Consider the following 15,895-nt stretch of genomic DNA (forward strand, 5'->3'; position numbering starts at 1 on the left):
TCAACCAGTGCTGGACTCTGCATGTCCTGCCTTCCCTTGGCCAGTGATGGCTCTCTTCCTGACCTGAAGTAAATGGGCAGGGGAGCGTGTGGGGGGAGCGGTTACTTGTGCCTCATGCTTGTAAATGAATAGTGAGTTTTGCACAGCAGGTAGTGATCTTCCCATGTGTGTTGCAGTGTATAAAATACAGTGCCTGTCTCCTTCTGATTAATGCTGCCATCTGTGGGCCACCTGTAGGGTTGATAGTGAGATTCACTCCGCTTTAGCAGTAGGGGGAATATGTGTCCCCTAAGTAAAACATGCAATGACTACCTATTGGGGAACGTCCTGTCTGAAGTGGTTGATGTGGGAATATGATACCATGACAGGGACCCAGGCTGTGGACTGACTCTGGGTATCCCCCCCCATGTACCCTCTGCCCTGGTTGCATTGCGTAGGTTGGGCTTGCCCCTGGTCCCCGGAGTCTTCCGGTCCTCCCCAATAAGTCTACAAAATGTGTCCCAACCCCGAAAGCGTACTGTTTTTTCTTCCTTACATTGTGGTAATTTACTTCACTGAATGAACCTCGTTACAGCAGAAAAGGAGTAGAGGAAGGGTGGGTAAACCAAGTGCTGGCTTCCCCCCCCCCCCTGCCACCCAAGTTCTGACAGGTACCTTCGCACCCTCCTCCCCACCCCCCGCAACAGAACTGATATTTGCATGCTCTGACATTTCACAACCCCAAGATCTAATATTTCCCTCACCCTAAGCTCCCCGCATCTCTCTGCCTCCAATGCTCCCTGCAACTGAAATTCTGACATCTCACTACCCTTCAATCTTCTGGCATATTTCCCCACCCTAAGTGATCTGACCTCCTCTACTTTCCAAACTCTGACATTTTCCGTCCCAATCCTTTGATAGCGTTCTGTCACCCCAAACTCTGTCATCTATCTGGCCCCTGATGGTCTCCTTATCCTGCAACCTCCATGCCTCAGATACAAATACCACAGCCCAAAGTGACCTCTTGCTCCCACTTGCATATGCTGCGATATTCACGTGCCCTCCAAATGTGTGGCATATCACCAACGTCCTCTCGCTCTCCAAGTGCAGGCTCTTCCAGCCCTTTGCCCTCGCCATCCTGCCCCACCCCCTTCACCAACTGCTGCTTCATATGCTATGCATGCTTCATACTGCTGAGTGCTGCCCTCCACCCCCTTCCCCTGGAGCTACTGTCCTTGCTTTGACCGGTCGTTCAGTGTCCTTTTGTATCACTGTAGGTCAGACAACTGGCGATTTGCGCGCCTACAAAACCGGTTGAGGTTTGTGATATCCATTCCCTGCATGCAGAATGCCCAGGCCTGCCTGGCAGGACTGAATCTGCACACTTGCAGTCCTCCTGTTTGCCAGGGTTGCTCGTTGTTTAAGGACAGCATTGTTTCTGTGTCAGCTTTTAAACATGTAAGTGCGCTGTGATCCGCGTTGGAACTGCAATGCCCTGTGCCCGCTTCTGTCTCAGTCGAAGGGTTTCCGGACCGTGCCCTAATGCATATTGTTCTTTTTAGGGACTTCTTTCGGGTTTCGGAATTAATTGCAATTCAACGGGAGGAAATCTCAGGAAGGGAAAATGGCAGAGAGTAAACAGATCAGGGTGCTGATACTTAACGCCATGGAGAAACTGGAGAAGAGACTTTACAGACTTGAGCAAGGTAAGCCCAATTTATAGGGACATTTTCATTTCTTTTGAACGGCCTCTGGGTGCAATCCATATTTCTGACATTTAGCAAGGATGAATGTGTACGAATCTTGTTAAAAACGACAGGAAAACCTGACGTCCTTGGTTTCCGTAATGCAATAAAGGCATTTTTTTATTCCTGGTTCATTAGGTATAATTTTAATGATCTGTTTTACGTTCCTCGATAAAAGTTTATATTTTTAAGTACATCAGCATTCATATTTTATTGTGTACTTGCCTAACAACACGTTTTTGCTGAGATTTGTGATTGCAATAGTGGTGGTATCTGCAACCACTATTGCAACAAGTCACTTGTCAATTTCAAAGATGCGTGGCAGTAGCTAAATATTCAGTGCATTGACCCATGCCTTTATAGCATATCTGCAAAACGACTCATCTAACAACTGAATGCCAGACAATCCAATTGGGGGTACCGGTAAAGCCTGTTTACACTTGCTTAATAGATCTACTACTCCTATCATATGCAAAGTATTCTTATAGTCTTCAAAAACACAGATGTTCACACTGTCTCAATGTGTTACACTCTACAATCCTAGGTACTCTCACCCTTTGCCAGATATTGTCATCAAAACGCTAGGTAGAGTAGTGCCAGTTTCCTCTGTGCTCAGCTCAGAAATGCCAGATTATTTAAAGCCGAGTTAACAATGAAGCGCGGTGTTGAGCGCAGTGTTCAATTATAACCAAATAGGATAAAATTCGTTTTTTGTACTGCAGTTCATGCTGGATTCCTATTGTTTGTTAACATGGTTATTACTAACCAGTTTAGCGGTACTCAGTTGATCAGACTCGGAAGGAAGGGCTACCCTATTTTCGAAGTGACAGCTGAACCTGTGATGTCCACCTGCATGCTTCGTGATCTGCTTTGGCCTGTTTTATTTGTAGATCAAGTTGACTCCATGTACAGTATTTTGGAGCTCTGTTTATGTGTTTGATATGTTCCTAATCCTCTGTGTTAGTTCAAGGGGATGGCTTTATATGCATTAGTGAGCTGCAGCTGACTAAATGGGTTTGTACAGGTCTCGATAACCTCCTACCAGAGTAGACACCATGCATAGCGGCAGACTCGCACAACAAGTTGCGGAGCTAGCCTGTGGCTTGTTGGTATTGAAGCCCTCTCAAATTGAGGAAGTTGCAGGCAGAATTCAGCGCTCTGCAGTGCCTATAGGAAAGGGACACTACAGCAAGAGCTTGTCAAATCTCTTACCAGTGAGAGCAGAGAGTGTTTAAACAATTATTTACAGGGAACAGCAACCGTGACAGGGCGCAGTAGTCTTCCCTACTCATTTCAATATGCATTCATTTTGTTCTAGATGGCCTCTCATTTTCTCCATCAAACTGCAGTTCTTTACTACCCCTCTTCCTCCCATTCCCCTTTCCATTGTCGAACTGTCCTTTACTTTCCCTCTGCTCTTCTTCCTTTCTCCTCCCCTGCTCTTAATCTAAGAGTCACCTTTTGACTCGTCTCCTTTTCATCTCACATCACCAACACTGCCCTTGTCTGTCGCTTCCACCTTTACAATCTTCGTCGTGCACACCCTCTTCTCTCATTGCATGCCACTAAGCTTCTCATATTCTCTTATCAGTTCTCATCTGAACTATTGCTCTGCCTCCCTTCTTCTCATCTCATCCTCTTCACTCTGTCTTTAATTCTGCCTTTCGTCTTCTCTTTCGCCTCCCCTCATATTCTTCTTACTCCTTCGCTTCTCTCTGCTTTGCTCTCCTTCGACTTCTCTCTTCAATTGCACTTTCTCTGAATTGTTTTCAAGTGCTTTAACCGATGTGGCCCATCATATCTTTTTTCTTTAGTTTCTTTGTATTTCCCCTGCCAGTTTCCTTCATTCTCAATCCCTTTATCTTCTCTCCATCCCTAAGACCCTGTGTTCCTTGTCTCATTTCCATTCTTTTGTTTTGCTTGCTCCCATACATCGCAACTCATTACCACTCTATCTAGATTCTTCCTCTTCTTTTCACGTCTTTCAGACCTGTTTAGAACATCATCTTCTGTTGCTTTTCTTGATTTACCATCTATTCATTATATTTTTTACTGATGTTCCCTCGTATTTAAAGTGGTTTGGTGAAAACGCTCAATAAATAGAAATACAAGCCAGAGACGTAACTACTCTGCTCATCTTCTAAATGGCTCACACTAACCTCCCAATAATTAGCATCTCTTTTTGAAACTAAATATCCTCAAAATTGTGGCATATTGGATATTATGGGCCAAAGCAATGCATACCAGATAAAGGAAGGGATAAAATAGAACAATATTCAGTCTACTGCTCTTCACTAAGGAAGACATACCGACACACAGTTAATTTCTCGTAGATCAGGACATGAGATGAATCAGATGGGCAGTGTTAGACAATGAGGAATAACCTCAGACGCACAACTCCTTTCTCGTGGCTCTGGGCTTTGGCTTAAAATTTGTATTCTTTATCACACAGCTCCTTTCTCTCAGCTTGGACCTGAACAAGACTCAGGAATAGATTCTGAAGCTTCGATCCAAGAAGAGGGCCAAAGCTATAACATCCAATACTAATTGAATGAATTTAGTACAGGACGGAAAACCAAAGTGCTTTACCCTAACACAGATGCAGAAACCTCACACACAGCATTTTCTTTAGCCAAATGGAAGCTGTGCATCCTTTCAAACAAAATTATCCAGCTGGAAGGGTTGTGTGCCTAGATTATGAAATCAGAAGGTCTTCACTTGAATTACATAGTAATTCTGCTTCAATTACCGTAAGCTTGTTTTCAGCAGCGTCCACCCCATCTTTATGCACTAATAGCCATAGTTTGCTCCAGAATTTCTTTGAATTAAGACCCTAAATACTTACTATCCAATACACATACAGTTTCTAGTAAGTAAGATGGATTATTGTATTAAGTGCAAAGATGCACTGATTTTGTGTTTGGGAAGAGCAAGAAATCAGCATTAAGTGGTTCGAGTTTTCTCAAGGTACCACAAAACTATACCATGTGAAAAATACCTGGTTACTAAAAACATTTCTCATTTTATGTGCTTTCCTTGGTGGATTCTTGTTCCTTAACCTCAACTCCTTGGTCCCTATTCGTGCACCACCCCACTTTGCTTCAGTCTCTTCTTTTCTTTTTTAACTTTGTTTTATTGGTTACAACAACAGGTACGAAAAGCTACAAACAAAACGGATGAATACTAACATATATCTTGCAGATTATTTGTTTAACACTCATAGAGAAAATGAAATCATATGGGATATGCTTGATACAAGCTTCTAGGATAGAAGGTGCAAGTGCCCCAAACAATGTACAATACGTATAAGAAATGGAGAGGATTTTCTTGCAGAGAATTAAAATAAACACACACACACACACTGGTGTGTGTGTGTAGGGAGAGGGAGAGGTCAAGAGATTGTAGGAGAGGAGGGAGGCATGAAAGTATGAATGAGCCAAATTGTTTTGGTCTAATCGAATATGGGTTATAACTGGGGTCTTCTCCCCGTGAATCTCTTTCTTCCCCATCCAAGACATAGTTTCTTCCTTATCAATGGAAACACCAACGGAATATCGCTGTTTCCATTTCGTTCGAGTCTTCCAATTCTGTTGTAATGACCCTGATCTAACAGCCCCCACCATGACAAACCCACCTGAAAATATCAGACAGGAAACGGGCTAAATATTCTGTTTTATTTACAATAATAAATTAAGAAATTGAAGGTGGGCCCCTCACTTTCAGTGTACGGGAAGTGACCCACAAAATTCCACATAAATACAGGTAGCTTGTCTACAGAAAAGAAATATGAAGACAGAAGAACAAAATCCTTTTCAATATAAACAAACACATCGTCATTAGCTATTGAATATGAAGAAAACACCCAAACCATTCTTGGAATAAACTTTATAATAATACAGTTGACTTTGTTTTCTCTGGAAACTATTGACAAATATTGGCATTAGACAAAAGTATTACAGGCTTTCTTATTCTAGGGCTGATTCGACTCTATAATTTTGGGCAGAATTGGTTTCTAGCTTGGACATAGATACAATAATGTAAACTAAGATATAGTAATCTTTTCCGTTGTAAAGGTTTGGGTTTGTGGTAGAAGCATTTATTTTGAATAGCAAAATATCTTGATTATTAAAGTGTCACACAAGGATGGGATTATATGATTGAAGTAAAAAAGGAATCAGCAAATTAACTTTACTTGGCATTAGGAGTCCACTTTAAGGCAGAATCCTTTCTTTTCTGTGCAGTGTTATTGACAGTTATTTAAATTCACATTATTTTCTTGGGAATGAAGGGGCGGAAGTAACCTCCTTCCTACCCTTTGAGGGGTTGACAACTCTATTCAGGCGTTTTATTTAATATAAACTTTGGTTGTCACAGGTCAAGAAGTCTATCAATCCCTGACAATCTGGTTTACAACCCAGATATAATTTGCTCCTGTTAAAGTTCAGGGAATCAATGAATACTTGGCAACTGGCAGAGACTAATATGTTCTGCACAATTATAGATTCTAGGGCATTCTTGTTTAAATATTTATATATTTATTTATTTTTTTCAGTTTGTTAAACACCTTTTAAAAAGAAAAGAAGAAAACTTCTTCCAAAAGAAGAAAGAAAAAGAAAAACAGCAAAACAATAGTGGGAGAGCAGGAATGATAAAATGTTCCTAATAATACAAAAGTTCTATTCATCACATTATCTTAGTTTGCCAAGTAGGAACATGACACATCTCCTTGTTTTATCAGTCCTTATTCAAATGATCAAGGTAGAAAGTCAATGCAAAGACTAGCTTGTTATCTGCTCTGTCTGACATTCTCACCCACCAATCCTCCCCACTTAAAGACAGTCTTTTTGCAATTTCAGTTCCCAGATGTTTAGCTCTTAGGGTCTTAAGTTTTGCACAGAAGGGCACAAGATGCTTCAGCGTTTCCTTTGTGTCGGCACAAAATCTGCACTTGTTGTCTTTGCCAACACTTTTTTTTCTCATATAGTTTGAAATAAATGTAATCGAAATTTTAGAAAAAGTGTTCTAAGGCGCTTACAAGGTAACTTTTCCATGTATTTAGGAAGCTTATTGAGGGCTTTAAACTCTGGGGCATTGTTCCGCATGCACGTATGTTGGGCTCTATGGTCTATTGTTTCGATCCAATCCTGCTGCCATAATTTCTTTTTCACTGCATTCGGGTTGTGTAGCAGGACGTTTTTGTTAGTATTTAATTGCATAAGGATCGTTTCACAATTCTGCATTCACTTGCCCAGTAATGTGTCACTTTTGTCTGCAGCGGAAGTGTTCAGAATCTTGAATTGCGGAAGACTGTCCGCTCCAATAACTTTCCTATACAGCGACAGGGTGTTCCACATGACCCTCGCATTAATTGAAGTGAGACCAATTTCATACCGAATGCAGGCTGTTGGAGTACCTTTTGGGAGTTGTAAAATTTTTCTTCAAAACACGTGGTCACACAGTGACCATGTCACGTAAGAGCATCCCAACACGGCTTCTGCTCTGTGAATCAAAGCCGGTATGACTTTTGTTTTGTAAAGATTTACACCAGGTTTCAATGAACTTGCCAAACTTCTTATGTATCATCGCTCCTTGTACAGCCAATAGTTTACACTTCATTTAGATTTTTTGGGTCATTGGTTCAACATTGATGTTGGAGTTAATTATAACTCCCAGATATTGAGACTGAGTTACACATTTCAATGGTTCTTGCCCAAGCTTCCATTGAAATTTTTTCTTGCATTTCTCTTTGGGACCTTCTAGATATTTTAGAAGCACAATCTCTGTTTTTGTGACATTTATCTCCAAGCCTTTGTTGTCGGTGTATGTTTTCAGAGCTGACAATTTGCGCTGTAGACCAATTGGAGTTGCGTCCAAGAGCACAATGTCATCTGCGTAGATCATCCAGCTCAGGTGGTTTCTGTTAATTTTGGCCGGAAAAGATTGTACTTCTTCCAATGAGCTACCAACATCGGCTATAAACAAATGAGTTTTGAGCCCCATGGGCACCCCGGTTTCACGCCTTGAGATGTTTTTATCAGGACTGATAGTAAGCCATTTTGATCTAAGCGTGTTTGGATTTGTGTATTAGAGTACAGCTCTTTGATTGCCGTGATCAAACTCATAGTACAGTTCCTTTTTGCCATCTTCATTCATAACAACTTCCTGTCGACTCTGTCGACTCTGTCAAACGCGTGAGCTAGATCTACGAAAGCAAGATATATTTTTGTTCCCTTCTTAATTGCTTACATTTTCAGCAAATTAAGCAATAGTAGATTCAGCCCACAACCTACGCCCCTGACAAATCCTGTTTGCCGGGGCTCGAAGACTCCAGATGATTTAATCCAAGATGTTAAATGATTTAGGAGTTGGGTGACGAAGATCTTACCTACCACATCCAGGAGAGCTATCAGTCGATAATTTTTGGGCTTTAAAGATTGGCACTATTATTTCAACCTTTCATGACAGCGGTATCCTGCACTCTTTCAATATGATCTTGAAGAGGTTGTCACAAAAGTCTGTCGACTCATTCAGATTTTTCTTCAGCATTTGATTTGTGAGGCCGTCCGGGCCAGAGGCCCGAGATGAACTGATTAGCCTGATGTTCTCGAAAATATCATCTCTTGAAATTGCAAAATTCCAGTATTTTGGGAAATGATATTCAGGTTCTAAGATTGAGCCTTGTTTCTTGAATAGGCTTGTGTAGTGGGTAATCCATTGTGCTTCCGTTACCATATTGCACTGACTCGAGTTTTGAGGCGCATCAATGTCATTAATGATAGCCCAGAATTCTCTTGAGTTTTTCTGTGCCATGCTCCTTCAGCATCATTTCGGCGTCACGCTGTTCCATAATGATAATATACTTCCTCTACTCATTTATGGCCCTGTCCCCATTTAGTGGCATAACTTGTAAACAAGGTTCCCCCAAAATACACTTAATTGGTATCTCTGGGATTCAACTGACTCTTGGGGCATATGTTTAAATGAACTCGGGTTATTGTACTCACTTTTGGTTTGTCCTTTGAAGGCCCAAGACAGGTAGGGGGGATACACAGCTCCAGGCAACTCTGCCAGATAAGCTCTTACATTATGTTTGCCTGAAATGGATTTGGGAGCAGGGGGGAAATCTGGTTTTCTTGGGAAGGGCTTCTGCATTCAGCTTCCTCTGGAAAAGGTCTTCTTAAGAAGGATTTCTCTCACCTACATCCAGGTGAAACCCCCAACCAGCTCTTTTCCGGTTGGTCTGGCTGTCTCTTGCTGCTGCTTTCTCAAAAACTCTCCCAACTATGTTTTTATCGTTTAAATACTGAACAAACTCCACCAATGCAGCATCATTTGACACGTACGTTTTGGTTTGGACAGAGCCTGCAATCTGTTGCTTTTACATACATCAACAAGAATCCTCCTGTTGTGAGTGGCCCGATGTACGTTGATGCATTTAACTGTGGGTTAGCACACCCCTGAGGAATTTCTTTCCTTTTATAATTTCTTGCATGGTCCTGTGCCATTGCTGAGGCATATATAATCAGAATCACAATCGCAAGAGAATCCAAATTCAGAGACATCCTTCAGGTTCTTGTAGCTACAGGCATAGCAGAGGTATTACAATATGTGCATTTATTAATATGTCCTGTTTATATGGACATGTTCGGAGCCACTTTGCTGAATTAAAATCTAGTCGTGATTTTATTTTTTAAACGGGTCAAGCTTTGAACAGGTGGAGCCAATAATATATTTAACTATATTGTCATTTTAAATGCACTTATTTCCAAGTCTGTTCCTTCAATGTTTTGTTGGATTTTAGAGTTTTAATATTTAACAGAATATATGTGATGTACAAACATCCTGAGAGCAAAGGCTTCATTTTAATAGGGTGCATTTTATGAACCAGACACATTTGATGAGGCATTATCAGGGGTCGGAACGAACTAGGTTTGGATAAGCAAGAGTTAAAATCAGCTCCTGGTTGTCCAGCATAAACCAGTAGGAAGGCGTTACCACTGGGGAACGAGGAGATAGTACATAGATTTCGGCAACTCTAACTTCCACATTAGATGCAAACTTAGCATTTTGTCCATTATTTTTGACCCCTTATGCGTTAAGTGTCGCATAGAGGTTTCCTAATGTTTATTTGTAGATTGTCCTAAACATGCAGAGTTAAAATTCACAGGTGTGGTTTTTTTGACATAAATTGGCCTGGTCAGCCAAAAGTAGCTCCTGATAGCTGTTGGTGTCAAGTTAAGCAGGCTCTTCTAGGCTATAACCAGAAGCTAAATAGCTCCCAGCTTCCCTCAATTTCGAACGCTGCATTATTGATCTGCTTAGTGCAAGAGTAAGGCTTATATGTGTACATCTGTTCCTCTAAAGTGGCCGTACATCCTAAATTCTGACACAACTTTCCTCGTAAAACTTTCAGGAGCAACATTCTGAGCTAATTTCAACATCTGTCTCGCTTTTCACTGAATTTTGTTGCCAGTTTAAAAACAAGGCATTTTTATGTAGACTCGATCTGTGCTTATTCATCTCTGTTAATGGCTTATTCACTGATTAATGCTTAGGCCTTATTTTTTTTAATGGAAAATACGCTTCCTTCCTGGCCTTGAAAGCAAAGGATCTCAGGTTTAACTAAAGTCCTACTAAGTCAATCATTTAACTGTTACATGTAAAAGGGAAAATAAAATGTGTTGTGTAATTCGTGCTGTTAATGACAATTTAATAACCATAGGCTTCAATGGATTTAACTCAATCTATATAACTTCATAATATTATTTATCGTCTTGCAAACTATTCAAATATAATTTGTATAAGCCTGCATGTTTTTCATTTACATGGCTAAAGAAACACTTTTTTATTAGCAATTGTTTTTATCAACGCACAATTCCTGTTATTTTGACATTGTTACATCATCTGAATACACAATCGCTGGAAAGGCAGGGTTTAATGAAATGCACTGCATTTAGTCAAATCCTTTCTGCAGCAATGCCGCAGATCCAGCCCCCAAAAAGGATTTTGGTATTTCAGAAGAGAAAGGTTTGATTGAAATTGAACCATACTTTTGAGGATCCCCTCCAGATCAGTGATTAAGTTAGTCCAGTCCACGGCATCCCCAGATAGACCCTCTATGTAGTGCTTAGTTACCTTCCTCGCTGGAGAAGGTGGCACAGTTCAGCCACTGGTTCCCACACATCTGTATGATGAGCCGGTGTGAGGCAGAGTTATGCTGCTGGTTCCATGATGAGTGATCATTAAATGTAACTGTTACCCTACCAAGGTTCCTAGGGGATACCTATACCAGGGACCTAGTAGATCATTTTTCGGGGTAATCTCTGCGGGGGTCACACAACAGGTAATGAGAATGTATGTATACACTATCAGGCAAAATAGCCTACTTTGCTAGGGAGTATGGGAAATCCCAAGGGACACTGCAAATGAGGCTGTATATATACACTTATCAGGCAAAATAGCCCACTTTGCTAGGGAGTATGTGAAATCCCAAGGGACACAAAGTGGCAAGTGAGAAGTACGAGTCAGCAGACTTAATTGCGAAGCTGAGTTGTAGAAAAAAGCTACGAAGGAGGAATATGTGTTAATAATTAAGACTGAGTTGTAAGAGCTCTGGACAAAAGCACTTTGTTGGAAACTGGCCCTAGTTGCAGGCCATCTCCAGCTAGCAGAAGGATCTTGTACCCATTCCTCCTTCTCAGTACATGAGCGTAGACCATGACAAATTGCACCTTTTGCTGGCAAACCAGCAGCAAATTCCTATAACCCCATAAAATAAACCATTATATTAATGCTTGCTTTTAACCTTAGTCAATCAGTAGAGTAGGTATTTTATTTGTATACTTTCATACCACCACTATATACTAAGAAAAGGTTACCCTGGTCATTTTACAATAATTGATGTACTGGGTTTTCTCATGATTTTCCCACAAGTTCTTATTCCGAGCGTGCACCCTTTCTAACACTGCCATACCTTCATTAACCTTACTTCACAACTAGGAGATCGTGGACCCTAGTTCTGAGTCACATAGGGGGGCCTGATAATGTCATAGGAGTTGGACAGCATTTTGAAATGTTCTAGCCTTAAATGCAGACTGCGGATTGTTCTAACAAGTGTGGGGGAAGGGGAGGTCCGCCAAATGTTATCTTTAAAACCCCATGAAAATTCATTTTTTTAAAGCAATTTTTAATATTCAATGCCAGAAATTCAATGTATTTTTAGATAATTTTCTGCTCACTTCACAATAACTTCTTAATTTTATTTGAATTATAGTGATCTGGTTTACATCAAACCTTACACTAGTTACAATATGTAAAACCACATCTTAGTTTATTACAATGCATTTAGGTATTGAAATAACATTTGACGAAATGAAATAATTGGGAAAATCAAGGACATTTGTCTAATACCATCTTGAAAATCCATCACTCCTCAACATTCTCTCATTATGTACACAACTAAAAATTGATTTTCATAAGCCTTATGTATTAAGATAGTGAATAAAAAGATGACTGTTTCAACAGGCATTGTATCGAGAAACAGTGCAGATATAGAAACATCTCAGCGCTGTCTTTTATGCACCTAATATTTTGTTTATGTGCAACAAATTGAAACAAAATAACACATACACTCTGCCTGCTTAATAGGGAAGCTAAAATGTAGGGTTGCATGGTTTGATATCAAGGAAGTAGTTAAACGCATTCTGTCATATGCCTCAAATTGCTTAAATGTCAATAGTTTGACCCATGTATCCAGAACCACACTTAGTTTTTTTCATAATTCTTTTTTAAATGTTAACTCATATTGTCAATGACTTTAGCATCCACCCAAGTCCTAAAACCCTCGCAACAAGAAATTAAATGAGGGCGCGACAAGAGCATGAACAAATCGACACTTTAAAAATATGTCCGATCTTTTATTCACAAACTTTATCTTAGCATAGAATGAGAATTTCCACAGCATTGCGGAAGCTTGTGAAGAGATCAACAAGTAGTTCAACCCGTATAGTTTTAATTCGAAAGCTTTGAGGCAACCCTAATACATTCCTACAAATGTGATTTTCTAATTTAATGAGCATCGTCAAAGCAAACCTAGGAGTAGCATCAATCCATTACAGTACAATTCTGCATTTATAGGATAAAATCAATGGGTAACAGGAGAAGCCCCCATATCCACAATCACATTTCTTTAATTTAGCCATCAGATCTTAATTCATTATCTATACAATCCTGCCGACTTGCAGGTTTCATATTCATGAAACCCAGGTAGACGATTTCTTTTTTCTCTACTAAAGGAGTCTTCTTCAGAGACCGGGCAAACTTTGGAATAATTGTTCTAAAATGTGAAAAACTCATTAAAGATTTTCTTCACACTTATAAATAAATATTTAGCCATATCTAGACATATAGCCATATAGCCGTATAGCCGTTTGGTCTAGAAGTATGAGGTCATCTGCATAGGCTAACCATGAAATCAGTATAATGCCCAATCATGAGGAAAATTCCCCACAATATCCAGGGCATTTTGAACGTCTACAACTTAGAGTTTAAATGGACAGGGAGCGAGAACAAGTCCTTGTCCCATGTGGACTTCTTCTGAAAAGGCGACTTCTGTGTTTTACATTGCCTTCAGCCAATTGCAAAGAGGGAGGCTTTGCCTTGGGGAGAAGGGACGAATACCTGCGATTCGTCAAATACCCATCTCCTTACGGTGGTGGCTTCTCCTCCTCTCCTTCGACAGTCGATCACCTTCCTGTTAGGTCACCTGTACTGTTAGGTTGGTGTACTCTCGAGTGGGTACCTTCCCAAAGAACAGGTCAGTGGGCCGTGTTCGTTCTCACAGAGGGGTGCCTATGGACTATTTTTTTATTGTTTAAAGGACTTAGGTTTAGTCACAAGTTTCCTAGGGTCATCCAGACGTGGACCCCTTGCTCACAGTGCTCAGAGAGGCACAGCTCCACCTCACTGATGAGGCCCAACAAGGCTGAAACACGTGTATGTGGTTGCTGTTGGTACTCTTGTTCAGAAGGGAATTGCCATAGGATTTCGGTGCTGGACTGCCATATGGGTGGGACAAAGACTGATATGCAAATGGGTATTTCCCATATGTGAAAGGTACAGCGAGCTAAAGTGTGGCTGCGGACTCTCGAATGGGAACCTTCCCAAAGAACCGATCAATGGGCCGTGTTCGTTCTTGCAGAGGGGCGCCTGTGGACAATCTTTAGAATGTCAGTGCTGCCCTCATGTGACAAACCATCTACAATGTTTGTAATTTAATCTCAGAATGGCAGGAGTGATCTGGAATGGGAGTTCAGTTGGAGCTTAAGGCTGAAGATGGAGGATGTTACTGCAGTCGCTGTCTAATGCTTGAAGTGAAATAAACTTGATAACACTTATGAGGTGGAGCTTAGTTTCACTGGTGACGAGCTGCCAGATGTAGCGACTGCAGTGAAGGAAGAGGCTGATTTGGGCGAATCTTCATTGTGTTGGTGTGGACTGCACTGGACTGAAGTGAGGTCCGCCTCCGGGAGGTGCGCCACATTGGAGTGACGCTGCTTCCCCAAGCGACGTGTGTGAGAGGTGAGTTTGGAGATTAATCCCGCTGCATGGAAGTGGACTGGAGGAGGCTGCCAAAGCCGCGGGGTGGGGGGTATCAAACAAGAAGAGTGCTGTGCCTGCTGTAAAGTTAAGATCTTGTCTGTGGTGGCCGCTCCAAGAGCCCGTGGGGACTCTGTGGATGGAAGGAGGGATTGCCTTCACTGTAGGCCCTGGGAGGCATGGCGCACCATGGGCACATTGCCAGCATACGTGCACCTTGTTGACTGCTCGGCGTGGTGCCATGTGATGCAGAGCTGCACGCCCGGGCATCCCTTCGTTCCATGGCTCTCGTTCTTCAGGGTTCCCATGGTGACGGAGGATGCTGTTTGGTGAGTGGCGTGACTAGGAAATTTTGAGCCACTGCTCTGTGTGTTTTGAACGTGTGAGGACAACGTACCAAGCAAGATTTTATTTTTGTGTTTGAGCCTGCTGAATCCAATGGTGAGTGGCTTTGACTTTGGTGACTGCTATGCCTCATGCAGGATCCTTCCAGTGATCCGCTATACGCTATGTGCTGATCACGACTGGGTGCAGGGTGCTGTAATCGGCTGCTGTAATCGGCTGCTTTGTGGAACCTTGGTGGCTTGGGATACATCAAGAAAAAGGGAGCCAATCCCAGGGAAAGAGTTTGGAAGACACTGTGCGGTTCCCTGGGTTGTGGGGTGCCTGTTGTGGGATACTCGAGACCCACCTCATAAGTGCAGAGTAGTAAACCGTGTGCTCTGCTCAATCACACCGGTGTCAGGTGGGACATGCCGAGCATTCCGGGCCCTATTTTTGCCTCACGGTTGTGGTGAGCCTCTGGTCCGGTGGAAGGACTGGAAAGAGGAATTCCTTTAGTTTGTGTTGATGGTTTATGGTCCAAACTTTTTAGTAGAGCGGAAGGACGCTTTGCTCGATCATTGTTTGGAGCGTGGAGGCCAGGAGATTTTAAAGAGACTTCCAGAACCTGCATCTCAGAATAGGGTTGTTCTAAATGTTTTTGAAGCCTGTATAGCTAAGATGGACATGCATTTCGAGGTAAAAGAGAATATGATTTTTAGCACATTACCGATTGTGCCACGAGGGAACATAAGAAGGGGGAGCACGTTGAGTAATTTGTTACAGCCCTATGGGACTGGCAGTCAAGTGTTTGGTCTTTGTTGTCAGGAGGAGCACCTGAGAGACCAATTGAGGATTAAATGTGCTGATTACAAGGTGCGAGAAGAACGTTGAAGGGGAAAAAGATCCAAATCTGCATACGGCCATGGAAATTGTGAAACAGGTGGAGCATACTGCTTCTTGTATTAAAGAATTGTGCAGAGAGCCTCCCTAGGATTGTGATGTCTCTGCAGAAACTAATGTGGTGTGCAAAGACATGATTGCCCATAAGAATACCAGCAGGAAAGATGTGATATGGAACAGGGTTGAGTGGAAAGGGAGAGAGAAAGCAAAGGGGTTGTCCCCTCCTGCAGGGAAACAAATGTTAATCGACAACCCAACTGCCAAGCCAGAAATTGCTACAGATGTGGCAGCACTCAGCACTAGCCATTGACTAGGAGTGCACTGCCACCTGTGTTGAATGTAGACTGTGT

General features: G+C 41.8%; 1 protein-coding gene across 3 annotated transcripts in view; it reads left to right on the forward strand.

Annotated features, from left to right (window-relative positions):
• Positions 1-15,895, forward strand: part of AGL (amylo-alpha-1,6-glucosidase and 4-alpha-glucanotransferase) — a 973,499-nt gene that overhangs the window by 61,311 nt on the left and 896,293 nt on the right. For 2 of the 3 annotated variants that reach the window (XM_069641544.1, XM_069641542.1), the window contains exon 2: positions 1,542-1,685. In XM_069641544.1, coding sequence (XP_069497645.1) covers positions 1,604-1,685 — 82 coding nt within the window. In that variant the 5' untranslated portion in view covers positions 1,542-1,603. Of the gene's footprint in view, positions 1-1,237; positions 1,438-1,541; positions 1,686-15,895 lie in introns of those variants that run through there. The other variant, XM_069641543.1, reaches the window with a different exon arrangement.

The sequence above is a fragment of the Ambystoma mexicanum genome, chromosome 1q (assembly GCF_040938575.1).
Source record: "Ambystoma mexicanum isolate Mex_15411 chromosome 1q, UKY_AmexF1_1, whole genome shotgun sequence".
Classification (NCBI taxonomy): Eukaryota; Metazoa; Chordata; class Amphibia; order Caudata; family Ambystomatidae; genus Ambystoma; species Ambystoma mexicanum.